The 21173-nt window shown below is 43.2% G+C and overlaps 1 protein-coding gene across 1 annotated transcript; it reads right to left on the bottom strand.

Annotated features, from left to right (window-relative positions):
- Positions 1 to 202: 202 nt before the first annotated feature.
- On the bottom strand, positions 203 to 21154 carry LOC114601047 (sodium-dependent neutral amino acid transporter B(0)AT3-like). The gene is made up of 12 exons (XM_028738044.2): positions 19799 to 21154; positions 16688 to 16828; positions 14831 to 14968; positions 12761 to 12942; positions 11507 to 11617; positions 10600 to 10712; positions 8922 to 9050; positions 8374 to 8524; positions 7319 to 7523; positions 6177 to 6336; positions 4563 to 4719; positions 203 to 2556 (listed from the first exon to the last, which is right to left on the bottom strand). Exons 1-12 carry the CDS (start codon positions 19995 to 19997, stop codon positions 2374 to 2376), a joined length of 1869 nt encoding a protein of 622 aa, XP_028593877.2. The 5' UTR covers positions 19998 to 21154; the 3' UTR covers positions 203 to 2373.
- Positions 21155 to 21173: the final 19 nt, after the last annotated feature.

The raw sequence follows: 21173 nt of genomic DNA, 5'->3' as shown, positions 1-21173 counted from the left end.
GCTTGCCCCCTCAGTATGCAAAGGAGTCTTCTGCAACAAGCAAAGTGCAGTCATGCTAATGAGTCACATTTAAGTAATACCTGTGTTCAAAATTACTGTTTGGAATAAATAGCACCTAGTATTTATAAAGAACTTGTCAGAGCTGCAAAGCATTTTGTATGCATTATACTTGTAATCCTTAAAACAGTCCAGTAAGGTGGGCTTATAAATCATTTAGAGATTTTATTACAATCAAGCAGTATATAATTTTTGTTAAACAAATAAAATTATTTCCCTTGTGCTTTCAAGGAGCATAGTTCATGCAATAAAAGCTAATCTGTCATACGTATTTGAGATTCTCGAGGGCATTGAACTACAGTGGTGCCCCGTAAGACGAATGCCTCGCAAGACGGAAAACCCGCTAGACGAAAGGGTTTTCCGTTTTTGAGTTGCTTCACAAGACGATTTTCCCTATGGGCTTGCTTCGCAAGACGAAACGTCTTGCTAGTCTTGCAATTTTTTTCTCGCTCCCCCCCCTTTTTCTAAGCCGCTAAGCTGCTAATAGCCTTTTAGCAGCTAAGCCGCTAAGCCTTTAATAGCCGCTAAGACGCTAAACCGCTAATAGCGCTAATCCGCTAAGCCGCTAATAGGGTTGCTTCGCAAGACAAAAAAACCGCTAGACGAAGAGAATCATGGAACGGATTCTTTTCGTCTTGCGAGGCACCACTGTATTTTTAAATAGCCATATAATTCCTTTTTATGTATATTAGGGATGGGCCAGTTTATGGTCAAACTACGAAACTTTCTTCCCCAGGAGGCTGTGATGGTCACTAAGTTGGTTGGCTTTAAAAGGGGATTAGACAGATTCATTGGGGGAGGACTAGCCATTATGACTATTGCTCTCCCTCCACTCTAGGAGGCAGCATTTCTTCCAAATACTGGAAACCACAGGAGGGGGGTGCTTGAAGCAGCTAGGAAGCCTGCTCCCCATCACGTGCAGTTTCAAAATGTCCTTGGGAGTGCAGGGATGGGGTGTGCCAATGTGCCATGCAGCCCAGAGGCATTGCATTGGCAAAAAATGGCCGCCCTTGTTTTAAAAGACAGCCTGTGGACCACCCAATAACCCTGTTTGGAATGATTTGTCTATCGGAGCAGCGATTGGTTGATTTTAGCATTAATCTTTTCAGGTGAAATACGGTTGCTCCAGCAAATTCCAGAAGCTTCTGTACAGCTTCTGAAGGAAGTGACAGAACCATCACTATATGGAGATTTCAAAGCCATTCTGGATTGATAGATGCGGTCCTATTATAGGTAAACCAATTTATTTTTCCTTTAAAAAAGAAAAAGGAATAAATAGCTAAGTCAACCTCCTGTATCCCAAAGCAGGGAAAATGTAGTAATTTGGTGCCTGAAAGTACACTTAGTGTCATGAATACATGAGCTCAAAGTGACTTTTTCAAAGTATTTTATCAGCAAAGTAAGTAATGGGATATGCTCCATTTTTAGTTCTATTTTTTACCGTGTAAAAAATTCACCTAACCTGGAACTGTCAGGGGGAAATATATTTTTCTGTAATTCAACAATGGTGAGATGCTTATTCTGGTATCTTACCTATAAAGTGATCTATGGCTACAAGTTTCTGTGTTCCGTTCACTAAGCCTTGTAAATTGCTTTTAAAAATGTGACTTCTGTTTTAAAAACTCGGTAGCACATTATTTTGTAATTGTGGCTGCCAGAACCATGTGGTTTTCCTTAAACCTTGCTGAGTAATCAAGACTATTATTGTACTGCACATGGCCTTTCAGCAACAATAGTTGTTGTATCTTTCTTGGTAATAGCCCATTTACTTGGTAAGACTCAGATCTCCAATTTAGAAAATACAACTTGTGACTTAATGGATTGTGTCTTCTAAATTCCAGTTATTATTTATATATCTCAATCAGTCATAAGGGTAGTGCCTGAAAAGATCCTTACTGTGGAATTACCATGTTCTGTCCACTTATGTTTTGGAGGGTGTCCACTTATAATGTCATCATTTTGTAATCAGCCCCTAGCAGTTTTCCCTTTTCTAAATCTCATGTACCGAATGGCCTTAGGCAAAGCACTTTCTTTCAGATTCAGCCCCCACACCTGCAATATAGGGATAAGAATGTGGACCTGCCTTATATGGTTGGCGTGGTAAGACTTACTAGATAATTTATGTGTTATGCATTATGAACATTCTTGAGTGCTATATATAAAGATGCATTTATTTAGAAAATGGTTTTACGTAGAAATCCCTACATTCTTACTGATTGAATACCTTGAATTTGAGGATACATGTGTGGGTTTTTTATTGGTCAGGATAGGATGGGGAAAACAAGGGTGACCAGATCGCTGAAACAAAAGTTAAGATCAGGTGCTACCAGTGCTGGTGTCTGGATGTATTATTTGTAACAGTTTCTTTTTCAACACAATTTTCCAAAGTTGATAAATGGCTCCGAAAGGGATCATCAAACATGGTACAGTTTCAAGCATCCCAGAGATGATGACAGCCCAGGGAGGATACTTTTTTGACTCTTTTGCAGGAAAATGTACCTTTGGGAGAAACAAATGTATTGCATTAAAGCCACACTGAACAGCATAATCTTCTATGTGTTTACAGAGAAGTAAATCCCATCAGGTTAAATGGGGATTGCTCCCAGGTAAGTGAGGACAGAAATTACAGCTTGTTAATACTTCAAAGAGGGAGCTAAGCAAAGGTTGGCAATATTCCAAAAGGGAAAGGGAAGACTCCTGAGTTGCATGCAGTGTAGGGCTAAGACTATGGCTTCCTCAGCACAAGGATGTCTCCTCACATGATGGGATGTACTCCTCCTCCTCTCCACTGGTGCACCCCCTAAATACCTTCTAGGGATTTTCCAAACCCTCTGGAGCAGGCATCTCCAAACTCAGCCCTCCAGATGTTTTGGGACTACAACTCCCATTATTCCGAGCTAACAGGACCAGTGGTCAGGGATGATGGGAATTGTGGTCCCAAAACATCTGGAGGGCCGAGTTTGGTTGTGCCTGCTCTGGAGCAAATTTTGGGATGCCATGGGAGGAGGAGAGGGGAAGAAAGTCCCAGTGTGCTAGTGGTGTGTTGTATCTAACAAAAAGCAATTTTTTAAAGAATGCTCACTCCTGTCACACAAAATGGTAAAATCTCTCTGTTTTTAGGTAGGCTGGGACTTGATAGCAAACAGTTACCATCAAGGCTGATCATCTGAAAACTCATGAAGCTGAACAGATCTGGGACTGGTCAGTGTCTGTATGGTTGACTAGCTAGGAACCACATGGCATCCATCTGTCTTGGGAGAAAGTGGAAGAGTGTGCCTTTGTGGGTAAAGTCAAACCATTAGAGATACACAGCACCTACTGTGGCTGTACAGAAAAAGCATGTTTGCTGCTACAGGTGCGCTATGGCACTCCTTTCTGCGTCCCACCCCCAGTGGTCATTCCTCCTCTGTCCACTACTGTGGATACACACCCTAACTGTCTTTCTCCAGGCAATACCATCTTGTAATAGGTTCATACGCAAGTTTGCTGGCTCACTACACGTACAGCAGACACACACCTCCTGTGCCCCACAAAGAAGAAAACAGCCCAGCAGGCATGTAGGGTTTTGTAAAGCCTGTTTTAGCTTGGTGTCCTAGATGGCAAGAGCCAGGATTACTGTCAAGCCCTTGGTGGGCCGTAGTATATGACTAATGGCATCTTTGGGCTTGATGTGAAAAGGATGTCTGTTTATTCAACCTGCTTTTAAGTTGCTCCTCAGGAATGCTCTTAGAGCAGCTTACAGCAGAGTAATAAAATCAAAATGTAAAACCATTTATTAAATGTGCGGCTGAAACGAAAGAGGCAGGACATTAAATAAAAAGGCCAACATAAAGCATCCTCAGTTGATTATAAAGGTAAGGTAAAGGTACCCCTGCCCATACGGGCCAGTCTTGACAGACTCTAGGGTTGTGTGCCCATCTCACTCAAGAGGCCGGGGGCCAGCGCTGTCCGCAGACACTTCCGGGTCACGTGGCCAGTGTGACAAGCAGCATCTGGCGAGCCAGCGCAGCACACGGAACGCCGTTTACCTTCCCGCTAGTAAGCGGTCCCTATTTATCTACTTGCACCCGGGGATGCTTTCGAACTGCTAGGTTGGCAGGCGCTGGGACTGAGCAACGGGAGCGCACCCCACCGTGGGGATTCGAACCTTTCGATCGGCAAGTCCTAGGCACTGAGGCTTTAACCCACAGTGCCACCCGCGTCCTCAGTTGATTATACTTAATTTATAATTCTATTATTTATACCCCACCCATGGCTTACAGCACCTCTAAAAAAATCCAGCATTAAAAATCTGGTGAGGTTAATTAGCTGCAGGACCCCCTGTAAGCCCTAGTGAACCATCAGTGATAGCAACTTCAGTGCTTAAGCAGAGCATCTTTATCAATTCAGGAGTTGAATTGAGATTCAGGAGTAGCAGCAAGATTGGAGTGAGAGCTCAACTCCCCCCCCCCCCATGAATGCAAATTAGGGAAAGACTAGTAATGACTTGTATAAAGGTAACTTACATAATTTGGGTTCCAAGTATTGTAGCTTGATGGTGGCTCAACAAGTACATAGAATAAAAAAATTAGGAGCATTGTCCCTGGCGAGAAAAATAGCCACATTGCCTTCCAATAGCCTTTTAGTGGTCTTTCTATCATCTTTTCCACATCTGCACTGAATCTGTTAATGAAATGGATATATTTAGTGAGGGATCTGTGGACAATTCACTTGCATGTAACCTTATTAAAAATGAAGCCAGCTAAACTTCTGTTTCTCCTCTGACCGCATGCCTGCTCATCACTTGAACAAGTAGAGCAGCTACGTAAGCATCACTCAAAAGAGGGAAATGCAAACAAAAGAGGATTCAGGCTTGCGTAAAACGTTTGCGTAAAACGTTTATGTGCTAATTTAGAAATGATTTTTGTGACTGAAATAGAAATGTATTAAATGCCTCCATAGTGGGGAAGACTGATCAGCTAGCCTGTCCCATCTCCTTTCCAGGTGTTAACTTTGAAGCCTCTGCTCTCCCTGCCTAGAGTTCTTAATCTTTTACACCACAGGGATTTTCAAATCAAGGACTCCCTCAAATAGAGATCTATCCTCTCTGACAGCTGCTTGGGCTGTTAAGAAGGCCATATGCACACAACCCCCCCCCCCAAAAAAATCAAATGATCGTTTGCACAAATAAATTAAACACAACAGATAGGAAACCTTTATCCTATTGCAACTTCTGGGGTGTATATCGCCAAATTATGCATAAGGCTGCAAACCTTAGCTGGGATCTTATTCCCACTGTATGCAATGGAATTTATTTCTGAGCAGGGAGACATGTGATTATACTTCAAATACAATAAAAAGGTATCACTTGCTGCACCTAGGCCAGGAACAGATCTGGCAGACACCCTCACTTTTGACTTTCCTGCTTTGCTTAAAAATCAGATCTTCATTGCTCTTTAATGTTTTGTTTAGCCAGCCACTTCCACAATTATTTGTACTGTTTGCAATTGTATTTTATGTTAATGTTGCGCATCACCCCAGTGTTTTGTTTTTTTGGCGGTACAGAAATGCTTTTCTAAATAAATAGACTAAATAAAGGTTTCTTGCTTAGAGTGTTGTTTTCACAGGATAAAGGAGGGAAATGGAAGTGCACACCTCACCAGCTTATCAATGGGCTTGGTTCTCTGATGAGGGGTGCTGGTAAATCTGGGTCCTGGGCCATACCACTTCAAACAGCAATGGCTGTTGGCGACGGTACCTCTTCAGACCAAATGCCCCTCATATTAAACATAACGGCTCCCCTCATGGATAAGTACTCAGTTTTGAAACACAACTCACTAAAGCAGTCTGAAGCAGTCCAGATTAGACACCAGTTTACCTTGTAAACCCTCTTCAAGCATTAGAGTTAGTTTCCATTTAAGTGGGGGAGCAGGCCGGGGGGGGGGGGGGGACACTCCATCACTAAAAAATCCTGATTTGCATCACAAGATGTAGGTGGGTTGCCTAGCTTCTCCATAGTGTGTTCATTTCTCAATAGAAATGCTTAGTGATGAATACAGCCTCACGTGTTCATCTGCCTTGAGTTGCTTATGCACCTAAGGGCTTATCCAGATACATAATATAAAGAAACATAGCCATACCTTTTCATTCCATAAACAAATGCAACAGCCATCACTTCAAAGAAAGCAATGACTAGCAAAGGCATGGTTCCCCCAAAGGCATCAAACATCTCAAGCCAGTAGTTTCCTGATCTCAGAGCAAAAAGCAGGCCCAGCAGAAAAGCAGAAAGGCATATTAAACCTACAGACAACAACATTCATTAGTCAATTAACACAAATGAAATAAAAGAAAACCTAACCATTGGTGTTTACATGTGCGTTTATAATCAATCCCAACATGTCTGTTCCGTTCTTGCCAAACACCCAAGTTTTGCCACTCACCTATCCTTAATGGTCAATGAGTGCAATGTGGCATCATTACGATTGTACAGTTTCTGCTCACCAGATTATTGTTATTGTTGTTATTACTGTTTATTAATTTATATAGTGCCCTTTGGAGCTATCAGGGCAGTTCACAAGATAAAAATACAGGATAAAAGCACAAAATAAATAGAACAAAAACAAAACAATCACCCCCGCTCACACAAACACATTTAAAAGGCCATAGAAGAAGAAGAAGAAGAAGAAGAAGAAGAAGAAGAAGAAGAAGAAGAGGAGTTTGGATTTGATATCCCGCCTTTCACTCCCTTTTAAGGAGTCTCAAAGCGGCTAACATTCTCCTTTCCCTTCCTCCCCCACAACAAACACTCTGTGAGGTGAGTGGGGCTGAGAGACTTCAAAGAAGTGTGACTGGCCCAAGGTCACCCAGCAGCTGCATGTGGAGGAGCGGAGATGCGAACCCGGTTCCCCAGATTACGAGACTACCGCTCTTAACCACACCACCACACTGGCTCTCTCTCTCCCAAGGCCTGGTTGAAGAGGCCTGACACTTAAAGATGTATAATGAAGGTGCCAGCCAAACCTCCCTGGGGAGGTTAATGAATCTGGAAAGAACGTATCTTGAAACAACAGTAGCAGCTAAGAGAATGAGCAATGAGCCAGGATATTCCATCGAAATACTGTCATGCCCACGAACCCTATCTCAGCCCCCATCTGCAATACAGAGATAGTATTAAGCTACTGTTATTTACAATAGCTGAAATAATGTACAAGAAGCATTTTGAACCATATTAATCTTGAGCATGGTTAACAGCAAAGAAAAGGATTTGAGGAAGATGCCTTACCACATACAGCCTCCTTGCATATGTATCTAGACACAATGGGAGATTCTGTGACAGGCGTCAAGATACTTTGAATGAGTCCAAACATGGAAGATACACCAAGACTGAACAGCATGAGAAAAAACAGAATCGCCCAAGTGTTCGATCCAGGCATCTTAATGACGATTTCAGTGAACACAATAAAGGACAAGCCGGTTCCAGAAACACTCTGAAAAATTCACAAATAATGGTAAAAACTGTCAGATTGATTTCTAAATGTCATTTATTCTAATGCAGAGGCAAAATGTTGTATTACTCAACATTTAGCCATCATCTGGAATAAGATACAGTCATTACCGATGACAAGTTCTTATCTTGACCTGGACCCTTGAAACCTGAGATGTGCATTTTTGGGACTCACCATGTTTTAGTGGTATTAAGTTGCTGTAATCTGTTTTTAGTGTTGCATTTCAAATCGTTGTCACTTGCCCTGGGAGCTAAGGGTGAAGGAAAGGTAATAAAATAATAAAAGCAGCCACCTAAGCTCACAGGTTGCTTTCTGTGGCTCTTTTAGTGCTCATACGTGCAGACACAGATATGGTTTGTGTGTGTCTCTGCAGAATTATAAGGGGAAACTTATCAAGCTGGACTAGAGTTCTGGTGAGTACCCTGAGCCCCATCTTCTGTGTGCAAGTATTTGTGGCTAAATAAAGTGGCCATAGAACACCTCAGTAACAGTAGTTGTAGGGGGGAAGGTAGATTGTGTTTCTTCGGAGAAAACCAGGCAAACAACTTGTGGTCTCTGTGCACTCATACATATGGGTAGAGTAACAAGCTAGTTTACCAGAGACACAGCAGCTTGTATGAAGCCAAAGAGCTAAACACAGCTCTTCTGAAAGAATTTCCTGCCTGGGCCATCACATCAACGGTAGCTGAAGACCGAGGGCTGTGACCCCCTTGCAGCATGGCAGAGGTCCAGCAGAGAAACTACAGAAAAATGCAGTGGAAGCTGCAGAAGCCTTCATGGAATGTGACCAGAGAAGGAAGCCCCATTCATTCATGCAATGCAAGTACAATACCTTATCAAGGAAATACTGGAGATCACAATTTGCCAGTTTGAGAGATGCCAGTTTATTGATATCTGTTCCATTCAAATAACTGAGCCAAAATGTGCTGCTGTCTACAGTGATGTTGTCTTTCCTGAATGCCTTGGTGATGCTTTTAACATTTCTGTCAGTAAAGTCAGAAATGATACGAATTATTTGCATTGCCATAGTCCCTAAGAAAAACAACAGCAATTTGCTTCAAATAGGGGCAGGCCAGGGGCCAAACGGGTTTATGCACAACCACTGACGTGCGCTGGGACCAGGAACGCAACCCCCATGCAAAAAGGAAGTTGCCTGTATACCTGAATTAATGAATATGCACATGGAACATGCAGGATTGTATACTTTGTGTTCTATGCTACAATCTAATTTTAATTCTGCCCTCTGGGGTCCTCTAAACTGGTTTAAAAGGGGGGGGATGACACAAAATTCTAGACAATTAAAAACAAAGCAAATTGTGAACAGAGGGCTTGGACCAACACCTTAAATTGATTCCTAACTGTGAAACTTGAATGGCTCACCTTTCCAAGCATTCTTCATAGGCCACTGTTGCTTTGAACCCCAGAATTGAAAAAATTGGGATTGATGCAAACAAAGAAGTCATAGAATTTATTGCTGCTATCATGACAGCATCCAGTTCACAGTCATTACTAGGAAAAACAAGTACATAACAACCCGATTAAACGTTACAAAGGACAGCACCGAGTCTGTAACTTCTAATGTTATACATTTATTATTTTATTTGAAGTACTTGTACTCTATTCTTCACTGAATATTTTCAATCCCAGAACAGTAAAACAAAGCAATTGACAGATGGCATGTTGTCGCAGAAACTAAATAGCTGAAGGCACTACTGAAATATGTTGGTTTTGTCATTGTTATTATTATTAATTTCTTTATTCGCTGACAGGACTCAAAGCAGCTTACAGTTTAAAAACATGAACCACTAGAGAGAGAAAATTCATTGAAATACAATTAAACATGGATAGAATGAAAACTATAAACATGTAAAAATAATATGTTTAAAACCTACCAATAATTACAATAAAAATTGTCCTCAATTTTTGTGTGTGGGAAAGAGAAAATAAGCAGGCAGCCCTAGAACAGAGTCTGAAAATGACAAGGCCTGACTTGGTGCTGACCTTTAAAGCCCTAAACGGCCTTGGTCCAGTATATCTGAAGGAGCGTCTCCACCCCCATCATTATACCTGGACACTGAGGTCCAACACCGAGGGCCTTCTGGCGGTTCCCTCACTGTGAGTAGCCAAGTTACAGGGAACCAGGTAGAGGGCCTTCTCGGTAGTGGCGCCTTCCCTGTGGAACACCCTCCCACCAGATGTCAAAGAGAACAACAACTACCAGGCTTTTAGAAGACATCTGAAGGCAGCCCTGTTTCGGGAAGCTTTTAATGTTTGATGTATTATAGTATTTTAATATTCTTTTGGAAGCCGTCCAGAGTGTCTGGGGAAGCCCAGCCAGATGGGCGGGGTATAAATAATAAATTATTATTATTTATTATTATTATTATTATTATTATTATTATTATTATTATTATGACTAACCCTCTGTGAAAATCCAATGAAATGGCACTGGGGGTTCTAGAAATCTACTGGGGGAGGAGGATCCATCTGAGTGTTGATGCTGTATATTTGGATAACTAAAGCCTTTTGATACAGAAATGTCAGTAAGACTCTTCAGATCTCATTCAACAGAAACCAGCCCTGGTGCATGCACTGGAATCCCTGAAATCTCTCATCATTCTGGGACTGGAGAGGGCCCAGATATTATACATTTATCACATTTAGAGCTCACTTTTCTCCAAAGGATTCCAAGGTAGCATACAAGCAAGTTATGCTGTTTTATTCTCACAGGAACCTTAAGACATAAGTTATACTGAGAGCATGCAGCCGCCTCAGTCACTCGCCTTCTCATTATTGCATCTCAAACGTAGCTGAACTTTGCCCAGCACTGGCATTGCAGAAAGAATAATAGAGAGCATCTTTGGGTTGCTCACACAGGAAAACATCAAGAGAACAGAGCCAACCGCTTTTCCTGGGCTCCAGTGTGGGCTGAATGAGAATTGAGTCTTGTCTCCAGAGATCACTGAGGCGCTATCTCATAGAAGTTTATTTGACTGCGTCAAACAGTTCCTCTCCACATTGTGAGTGAAAGCTAACAAAACTGCAAGATTATACCTACATTGACGGGTTGTAGCTTGAATATGCTATGAGTCCCCCAAATCCTAAAGAAAGAGAGGAAAATATCTGGGTGGCTGCATCAAGCCAGGCACGTGGATTGTTGATCTTCTTGAGCTGTGAGAGAGACAGAGAGAGTTCAGGGCTAAACACATTATTAGTCTCATAATTCCTGTGTATATTTCACTGATACAGGCCTTCCTGGCAAGCAGTGGAAAATTAGTGTGTTTTCTGAATTCAACAAATTCAGAACAGAACAATGCATTATACTGGCAAACAAGTGTTTCACAAACTGCCTGCTGGGGGCTTGTTGGAGGGGGAGAATCAGTGTGTAGGAGAGAGCGCTTAACTCTTTCCATGCTTGGCGATAGTCCCTTACAAATGCTCACTAGGGTGCTTTTACCTTCACTTGCGCATCTTCCAGTCTTGGACCCTGCCAGACGGAGAAACAAAAAGCAGCCCAGGGGAGCATTTGTAGGGAAGAATTGGTGGGCATAGGGAGGATTAAGTAGCTGCCCACTGGCTTCCTCAAATACAGAACTGGGACACCCCATGCTGGCACAATGAAGTGTAGTTCTGCCCTGTCTGCCAAAAAATAAGATTTGACCCAGGGTTGCCTATATTCGTGAATTTTAGAAAAGGGCACTTTTTACACAAGTTTCTGTTCTTCATAGATTCCAGAGTAAGTTCTAGAAAAGGGCATTTTTACACAAGTTTCTGTTCTTTGTGGATTCCAGAGGGAGTTAACAAAGTACAATTGCCAGAATATGTGTGGATCCCAACTAGTATTAAGTGGTAAACAAAGAAGCAGCATGGAGGAAAGTTCAAAGTTCAAAGCCACCTCTAAAAGACCAAGTCAGACTTTCCGTACATCATCTGGAACACCAAGGATCAATTGAATAAATACTTGCATTAGGAGTCATGAAGTAGAGTAATCCGTGAGCAGCTCCTGGGAGAGTCAGTCCATAAATTAGGAATAATGTTAGAATTAGGTAAGAACATGGGGCTGTAAAATACATTGCCTAAGAGGAAGAGCAAAACAGAGAAGAAAAAAGTGAGTGTCAGGAAGAGGTTAAGGCAATACCATGAAACAGATACTGTGCACACAAAATTACTGAACAGTTGCAGCTGAATCCAACTCAGTGATAAACTGTTGTTGTGTAGGGTGGTTTGAGGAAATGTAGAAGCTCATGCATGTGTGTAAATCACCACATAATGGTGCCATCCAGTGTGGTGCAGCAGTGGTTAACATGGCAGACTTGAATTGAGGAAACCTGTGGAGGTGTGCTCCACAGAAGTGCAGGGAGGTGGGGGAAGTGCAGGCAGTGGGGGCCCCCTCCCAACATTTTGTCTAAGGTGGTGCCTATGGCCATGAAGCTCACTGGTGACCTTGAGACAATTCTCCAGTCCAACCGAATGAAAGATTGTGAGCAGATTGTGTGCAAGAGGAAAGAGAGAGTAGCTTGAACTCTTTGGATGAGAAGTAGGATACTAATTAAAAAGGCAAGCATACTTTTTTTCTATGTTGCAGAGAAAAAAGGTAGAAAACACTTTGTGACACCTTAAAGACCAACACTGTAGGCTACCGTTTGTTTTATTAGGTGCATAAAGTCACCAGAGAATGCTGGGTTTATCCATACATCCAGATTTTCCTGGACATAACTGGGATTCGTTCTCCGAAAATAATGTCTAAATCAGTTAAAATGTAAGGGCGTATGGTAGCCAAAAAGCTCAACATATTTGCCCAAAAAAGCAATATATTATTCAACTGACTATTCATTATGACGTTTTATGACACAGTCCGAGTCAGGCCATCTAAACTGCTGTTCCATCCCAAGGTGCTTTAGCCCTGCAGTCTAATGGGAACACTTGTGTTCCTCATAGTTGCACTTTATAGCTAATTAATCCATAATTTTGCTTCTCATTTGCTTTACGTATTGCTGATCAAACACATGAAAAAAATACCTCCTGCATATGGATTATAACCTAGCCTCCTCGCAGACGTATTAGTTTTCAATGGGCAGGTGCCTTTTAAAAAATATGATAGAACATTCGTTCATGTGAGCTGCTTTCTGTCTCATGTGGTGCAGTCCAAAGATGGCTTTACCACCTCAATGAGGACCAGGTCAGTGAAATACAGGTGTCTGGTAATAATCCCTGCTCACCTTTCCAGTCGATTCAATTCCTCGTACTGTACAAATGAACACAATTAACCAGCAGGCTGCCAAACATAAAACCAGCCACCACTGAAGTGGGCCACTGTTTCCAATATCCGTGCTTATGTTTAAAGTGTACCTATACCAGAAATAATTGGTAGGTGTGCTTTTGTGACATTCTTCAATAAGTTCTGAAATAACAAGCACAGAAGGCATTATCAAAACAGATGGAATCATAGAAGAGTTGGGAAGGTTCCTGACGATCAGGAATATGCAGTTGTCCCATACGGAGATCGAACCTGCAATCTTGGTGTTATCCGCACCATGCTCTAACAGACTTTCCTAATATGGTGCCATCCAGATGTTTTGGACTAGAACGTCCATCAGCCCCAGCCAGCACAGCCAATGGCCAGGAATTCTGAGAGCCATAACCCAAAACATCTGTGGGTCAACAGGTTGGGGAAGACTATTGTAGATTCATTAAGTTCCACACACCACTGGAATAATATTGAGTAACCTGTATGTCATGTTATTTATTTGATTGCAAAGAGAAGTTCCTTCTGTTGTAGAGGGCGTCTTTCCCATTCTGCACCAATAGAGCGTGCAGATGGTATACTGCATTTAAAAAAAAACTCCATTCCATGTTTTGTTTTGTTTTGTTTTGTTTTGTTTTGTTTTGTTTTGTTTTGTGTTTTGTTGGAAAATGTGAACCTACCATAAACCCCTCTCCTCTGGAGTTCTAGACTGAGGTATTGTTTAGTTTGGGGAATAGCCTCCTCTTGATTGACAAACAGGGCTTCCCGAAAGAATGACATCAAGAGGAGATGCTTCACCTCAGCTCTACCAGACGAAGCCTGGAACAAAACTCTCTAGCCCTACATATATTTGGGTTAGGGATGCAACCAGGCACACCCCAGGTGAATAGATATGTGCCTCATCCTCTTGAAGCTATTCCATGAAAGGGAAGGGAAGGGAAGGGGGCCTTTCTTCGGGCATCAGTTCTCTCTGCACAGGAAGCTCTTGCTTTGGCATAACTAGTAAACTTTAAGCCAGGAGTGGGGAACCTTTAGACCTCCAGCTGTCATTGAACCACAACTCCCATCAGCCCCAGCAAGCATGGCCTGGGGCCAGGGATCGTGGGTGCTGTAGTGCAGTAAGAGCTGGAGGGCGTGAAGATCCACCACACCTGCTTTAAGCTATTGGCCCCATCTACACAGCACTTTAAACCATTATTAAACTAAGCTGTGCCTTAAACGTGAACTCGCTGCTGCTTCATTCAGATGGGCAGGGTATAAATAAAAATATTCTACCTCTGCTGCATTACTTTGCCGAGTGTTTAGTTCAGTTCATATCCTATTCCCTTTTTGTACAACTTTACAGATGCTGCTTTCTCTGTCGTTTTGTCCTTTTGGAAGCTGCAAGATTTGGCGTGCAACGGCAGACACATGTTCATGAGGACACAGCCTAACTAGGCTGAGTCTTGCCCTGAAGAGCAGGCGTGGGGATGGGAAGATGTAAATTTAAAGTGCAGTGCATCTGGGTAGGTGACGGGGGGGGGGGTGAACCCTCCCCCCAACCTCAACTGTGCTTTTTGTATGCAAGAACAGAAGGGATGAATTGCATCCAAGGTTGTGTTCTGGCTCTAGTGTGCTCCCACTGTTGGTTTTTGAATCCATAGACATAAGACGTTACCAATGATGTAGAGCTAGCATAGAAATTCTTGATAAATGTTGCTATTTTGTATGTTTTCCATAAAATCAGCTTCAACCCACAAAGAATACTTAAGCCACATTTGACATGCAGTTCATCCCCATCCCGTCTCTGGTGTGCACAAATGCAACCTGACACACAGACACAGCTGATAAGGTGCGTATAGCCTACACAGAAAAATGGGCACCTGTAGGGCTTTTGCTTATCCCAATCTGTAGCTAGGGCCATAGGAGGCATGGCAGGAACACACCTGGGTCTGACAGTTGCTGACTGTGGCAGAGTTGGACAAACAATTTAATGCAGTGATTGAAGGATACATAGAAAAGCAGATACTAATAACAGAAAGCAGCAAGAGACTTGGGAACTCACCTGGTTTGCTGGTATCTGTTGGGCAGGAACTCCAAGGTAATGGGTTTCGGAAAGAGTTTATAAAATACCACAAAATCCAGGCCAAAAGCATATTATAATACACACTCACTAGGAAGGACACTATCAGTGAACTGTAACCTGTGGAATATACAAGCACATGCAGAACTGGCATGAACAAAGACAATTGCTGTTTAACATAAATATTGCAAGAGCCTGATTCACACTATGGAAAGATCAAATCCAATTACTACCTGAACTCTGGCAGTCTGGAAAACAATATTGCTCTGTGAATTAAATGTCGGTGCTAACAAACTAAGAAGTGGGGCGGCGGGGGGGGGAGGCAATTCCCATTTTGCCTCAGGTGGTGAAATCACACAGGTTGCCCCTGAGTGGCTCTGTTTATCTTCCACACAGATAGGCATGCAACTGCCTGAGTTTACCACTACTGGGATGTAGGTAGCGCTGTGGTCTAAACCACTGAGCCTCTTGGGCTTGCAGATCAGAAGGTCAGCAGTTCAAATCCCTAAGACGGGGTGAGCTCCCGTTGCTAGGTCCCTGCTCCTGCCAACGTAGCAGTTCAAAAGCATGCCAGTGCAAGTAGATAAATAGTTATCGTTGTGGTGGGAAGGTAACCACAAACTCGGGGGGGAGGGGGAGGCAATTCCCATTTTGCCGCAGGTGATGAAATCGGAGAGGCTGCCCCAGTGGCTCTGTTTATCTTCTAGACCAGGGGTCAGCAAACTAAGGCCCATGGGCACGATCAGGCCTGATTGCCCTCTGGATCCGGCCCACAGACGGTCCTGGAATCGCCGCTTGGATCGGCTTCATTGTTCGGGCAGTGCCATTTTTTTTGCATTTTTTTCTGGGTGCCTTTCCCCCTCCCCTCCCCTCCCTTACACACACCATGGCGGCGGCGCCTCCCTCCTCTTGGCTTCTCCATGCCCTGTGGAGGATGGGAGCTGAGCTTTGATTGGTGCCAGCAGCCAGCCAATCCGAAGCCTTGACACCCATCCGCTGGCCTCTCCGTCCATGGCTGCACTGTGGGCAATGTGACAGACACGGGGCTTTGTCTGGAGCTTGGTGCGCCTGCTGGCCCTGCACCTGGTGCCTGAGAAAGCTGGCCCAGAAAGGAGAAGCACCACCACAGCCACTGGCTCCCAACCGCAGGGAGAGCGGCGGAGGAGGTAGGAAAGCAGGGGAGGGGCTGGGGGAGAGAGGGGGAGAGAGAGAGAAGCCCCCCTCCGCCGCATGCATGCACACACACACACAGTTCGGCCTGCCACAAGGTCTGAGGGGCGTTGAACCAGCCACCTCCTAAAAAAGTTTGCTGACCCCTGTTCCAGACAGATAAGCACGAAACTGCCTGAGTTTACTACTACTGGTAAGCGGGTGGCACTGTGGTCTAAACCACTGTGCCTCTTGGAATTGCCAATAAGAAGGTCAGCGGTTCAAATCCATGTGACGTGGTGAGCTCCCGTTGCTCTGTCCCAACTCCTGCCACCCTAGCAGTTCAAAAGCACGCCAGTGCAAGTAGATAAATAGGTATCGCTGTGGTGGGAAGGTAAGCAGCGTTTCTGTGCGCTCTGGTTTCCTTCACGGTGTTCCATTGTACCAGAAGCGGTTTAGTCATGCTGGCCACATGACCCAGAAAGTTGTTTGAGGACAAACACTGGCTCCCTCAGCCTGAAAGCGAGATGAGCACTGCAACCCCGTAGTCGCCTTTGACTGGTCCTTTACCTTTTACCCTACCACTACTGGGTTTGCTATTACAGCCTCATGTAACCCATGCGTTTTCCAGGAAGGAGCAATGATTAGAAGATTGTATAGTCACAAGTAAAGGCAATTGCAGAAACCTACCTAGTCCTCCCAGGTAAGGTGAGATGTGCCACCAGAGTCGAATGGTGCCTTTTTTCAAACGTTGCCCTACAGCTAATTCAAGAAAAAATACAGGGATGCCTCCCAACACAAGCGTGGTGATGTATGGAATCAGGAATGCTCCTAGAAACACAATTTCCAAGCAGTTAGCTCATAACAGTGTTAGCGGGTTGTTGTTGTTTTACTGTGGCATGCACTGAAAGCATATCTGATTGGTGGGGATTAAACTGCATAAATTAGTCCTGCTGTAGAAGATCTAGATGAAAGTCATGAAAAAATGGCTGTTTTTGCAGTTACATTTCAGCTTGTTTTTATTCATTTTTTGAAATTCTGGAATGGGGGGGAGCTCTCTGAAAACAATCCATTCAGGACAATGCTTTTATGATTCTGTCATATGATACTTCAAAAACTCAGAAAGTATAAAGTATTTATGCCTCCCCTACCAATCATTTAGGGGACGCGGGTGGCGCTGTGGGTAAAAGCCTCAGGGCCTAGGGCTTGCCGATCGAAAGGTCAGTGGTTCAAATCCCCGCGGCGGGGTGCGCTCCCGTTGCTCGGTCCCAGCGCCTGCCAACCTAGCAGTTCGAAAGCACCCCCAGGTATATGGACCGCTTTCTAGCGGGAAGGTAAACGGCGTTTCCGTGTGCGGCTCTGGCTCGCCAGAGCAGCGATGTCACGCTGGCCACGTGACCCGGAAGTGTCTCCGGACAGCGCTGGCCCCCGGACTCTTGAGTGAGATGGGCGCACAACCCCAGAGTCTGGCAAGACTGGCCCGCATGGGCAGGGGTACCTTTACCTTTACCTTACCAATCATTTACCCTGTCCCACATTAGCATTCCTAAAGGTCATATAGTGGTAGAACAAAATGGCCTTGTCTCTTTTGATTTGGTAGTGTTGTTTTCTAAAACCAAAGTTAAATCAACTTTGAGGGGAATCAGCTAGAGTCAGCTCAGGTGTTCATAGCTCGCTTGGTCTATGTCTAAATTATCTGCCTTCCTTGAGAAGCAGAAGAGATTGGCAAAAAGTTACAACGAGGAATGCTGCTGCAAAAGAAGTTGCTCTTGGACAAAGTAGCTTGTTTCTAATTTCTTCATTTTTCAACAAGGAATAATATGTATCTTAAAATCATTTATCAGTGTTAAGAGTCAAAGTACAGAAACATCACTTTTAAAGATGAGTTTGGATTTGATATCCAGCTTTATCACTACTCTAAGGAGTCTCAAAGTGGCTAACAATCTCCTTTTCCCTTCCTCCGCCACAACAGACACTCTGTGAGGTGAGTGAGGCTGAGAGATTTCAGAGAAGTGTGACTAGCCCAAGTTCACACAATAGCTGTATGTGGAGGAGCGGGGAATCAAACCTGGTTCACAATTTTACCACTGAAATGAAGAAGACTGAGACGGAAGATTACATCAAAGTACTACAGACATGGTATGTGGAATGGAACGCAACGGAACTGAAAGGGGGGGCGACTTTTTTTTTTTTTTACTCTATGTGATTAACTAATAACCCTCCCTCTTAGAAGATCCGTCACAGCAACTAATTGCAAATGGGACTAAAAATGAATTGTGTGGGAATAATATGAACTTAAAGGTTTTACTCTGTGAAGGATTTGGAAAGAAGAAGGGCTCTCTTTGTGACACAGTTAGAATGGAGATGTGATACGAGACCTGTGTTGCAGGAGGTTTGGTCTTGGGGAGGGCGAGCTGAATATTTATTATTTTCGAGGAGATTGCGATCTGGAAGGGGCAGCCCTCCTGGAAAAAGACTAATTTACGATGCAACAGGTCGGGAAAGTTAAAGAGCGAGCTTTTAGACTGCATTTCATCAGAACGACAAAATGGCGATTGCTTGCTCGAGCGGAAATGCCTGGACTATTGGATGAGAGTGATTTACGAGAGAGCAGCACAAAGCCCACACAGAAACACAAATAAGAACTGGGTTTTTTCAACCCACTTGCGGAGCAACTCGGAGGTGAATGAAAAGGAAAATGAGTAACGACAAGGATTGAGAAGAGGGGGCTGGAAATATCATTCTTAAAATGAAAGCAGCAAAAATATTCGAGGATTGGACTCCTGACGATCAAGAAGCATGGGTACCCCCCACAAAAATTTATAATTTGGAAAATAATTGGATTACATAATATGTATTGTTATAATTTGGATTAATTGGTTTGATGTGTTTAATTTGGTAATATGAAACTTAATAAAAATTATTTTTAAAAAAACAAAAAAAACCTGGTTCACCAGATTATGAGTCCACCACTACACCGCCCTGGCTCTTATTGTCATGGTTGCCTGGAAGCAAGGCTATTTATTTTATCATGTTTCTTGCCAATAAAAAACACCAAACACTTTAAAAAATCCATGTCCATTTAGTCAGAGAAAGTAAACAACTTGATTCACTCAGGCACTAAATCCATGCAGTAAAACCAAATCAATCAGTAACAATGGATAACAATCGCAACAAGACTTAAAGCTTGGGTTGTAAGTCATTCAGTAATACTATTAAGCTCTGCATGCAAATCGTAAGAGTTGCAGTGAGGCATTGAAGTTAACAGAAAAATTAGTGACATATTGTCCCCAATGTCTCTGTGTTGTTTTGCTCTGTGCACTTAGCCATCTGTCATTGAGGAGGAAGAGCAGGATATAAATGGAATTATTATTATTTTTTTATCCAACCCACCAAGAAAAGTACTTACTCCCCTTTTACAGCTCCTGTGACAGTCTCCTCCCTCTAGCTATCATCTGCCACAGCTGAGGCCATCAGGTGGAGCGTAGCAACATTTAAGTACATTTGCAGCTGCCTCTGCAGAACCATTTTAGGCCACCTCTGTTCCCACCTCTGGCTTTTTTTACATCTCACATAGCGCTCCTTAATCTCCCTTAATGGCTCACCACCCAGGCTATCACCTCACTGGGAGGCTAGCCTGGCTATTCCAATAATTAAAAGCACTGATTAAATTTTAACAATCGCTGGATCCAGAGATTAGACGGGTGTAGCACACCCCAAACACATATTTTAGAACAAGAGGAGTGTGTCATAGTTTAGTCTGAACACAACTAATCAATTAAAAGGTGGGTTTTCTCTTACCTCCTCCGTAGGTTTGGCACAAGTATGGAAAACGCCACACATTTCCAAGACCCACAACAAATCCGGAACAGCTTAAAAGGTACTGGAATTTACTATCCCACTTGGGCCTATGGGAGTGTTTAGAGCTGCTTTCGGGTTGATCAGTTGCCATCTTTACTTTATACTCTTCAACACTGCCTTCGGGTTGACCAGTTGCCATCTTTACAACCTTTTTTTTCCCCTTTCACCACATATTTATCCAATATCAGTAGCAGCCAGGCAACTGAACCTCCTCACTCACCATGTAAGCAGCAATGGGGGGGGGGGGCAGAAGAGGAATTATGAACAATGGATGGAACTTCCATCTGCGACATCACACCAAAGAATCCAGATAAAACAACCTAGCAACCTACAGCCACACAAATTACAGAGTTGAGATGAGGCACTGAAGTTAACAGAAAAATTCTTACCTCTTGGAAGCAGTAAAGATATAATTTAACCCTTTCAGTCCAAACTCTAAATTGTATTACTTTTCCCAAAGGTTCCCTCTTTCCCTAGCATAGGAAAAAGACCACACGTTTGGTAAGTTAAAAAATGGTTTACTTACACACTCTTCAAAGGTCAGGTTCATGTGTTTCATAAAAGGTTGCACAGGCAGTAATATTCACCTTAGTTACAAAGCGGCAGAAGTTCCTAAATTATTGGTAGAGGAACTCAAGAATGGATGCTGAGAGCCATGCAGTTGAGCTGGAGCAACCAACTCAAACCTCTTCACATGTTGAGCTTCTCAAGTAAACTGGAGAACAAAGGCTTGATTACGTAGTTCCTTCCAAGTTGAGGGGAAGTAAATAGTGAAGCCTGACAGGACAGCATACTCTATGGTATTAACCCCTTCATGCATTAATTAGACTTAAGCATGTTGGTTATGTGAAACTGATTAACCCACAAACCCCTTCTCAATAAATGAACCACTGGGAGTCCCATCTTAACTCAAAGGTTCTCAAAACAGTCTCTTGGTCGAGGACTGGTCAGAATATTGACTGTCATTTCTTTGGTTTGATAATACGCCAATTCAACAAGTCCACCTTGTACCACATCATACACATAGAGGTATTTCACCCCAATATGTTTGGTTCTTGCATGAAACATCTCACTTTCAAAGAGTCAGCAACAGTGTAATCTTTCTGTGTAATTAGAGAAAGCACATCTAAGTCCTGTGATTCTAAGAGCTCTGCCAAGAACGGATGAAATTGCTGTGTGCTGCCAATATTGGCTCATCTAGTGCATTATTGTCTACTTTGACTAGCAGTGACTAGATGTCTTTCCCATTATCCTGCCATCTGATCTTTTAAACTGGAGATTGAATCTGGGATGCAAAGCATGGGATCTGCTACTG

The sequence above is a fragment of the Podarcis muralis genome, chromosome 8 (genome assembly GCF_964188315.1).
Source record: "Podarcis muralis chromosome 8, rPodMur119.hap1.1, whole genome shotgun sequence".
Taxonomy (NCBI): Eukaryota; Metazoa; Chordata; class Lepidosauria; order Squamata; family Lacertidae; genus Podarcis; species Podarcis muralis.
The sequence above is the reverse complement of the archived record's forward strand: the minus strand, read 5'-3'. Positions and strand labels throughout refer to the sequence as shown.

What these genes read in the sequence shown, in the direction of transcription:
- LOC114601047 (XM_028738044.2), bottom strand. Translation starts at nt 19,997, where the DNA reads ATGGCAACTGGTCAACCCGAAGGCAGTGTTGAAGAGTATAAAGTAAAG. An exon ending in GAATTGAATCGACTGGAAAG is followed by an intron (nt 11,618 to 12,760) that starts GTGAGCAGGGAT and finishes TCTTCCTCTTAG; the next exon opens with GCAATGTATTTTACAGCCCC. An exon ending in ATGCAAGGAGGCTGTATGTG is followed by an intron (nt 6,337 to 7,318) that starts GTAAGGCATCTT and finishes TGTTGTCTGTAG; the next exon opens with GTTTAATATGCCTTTCTGCT.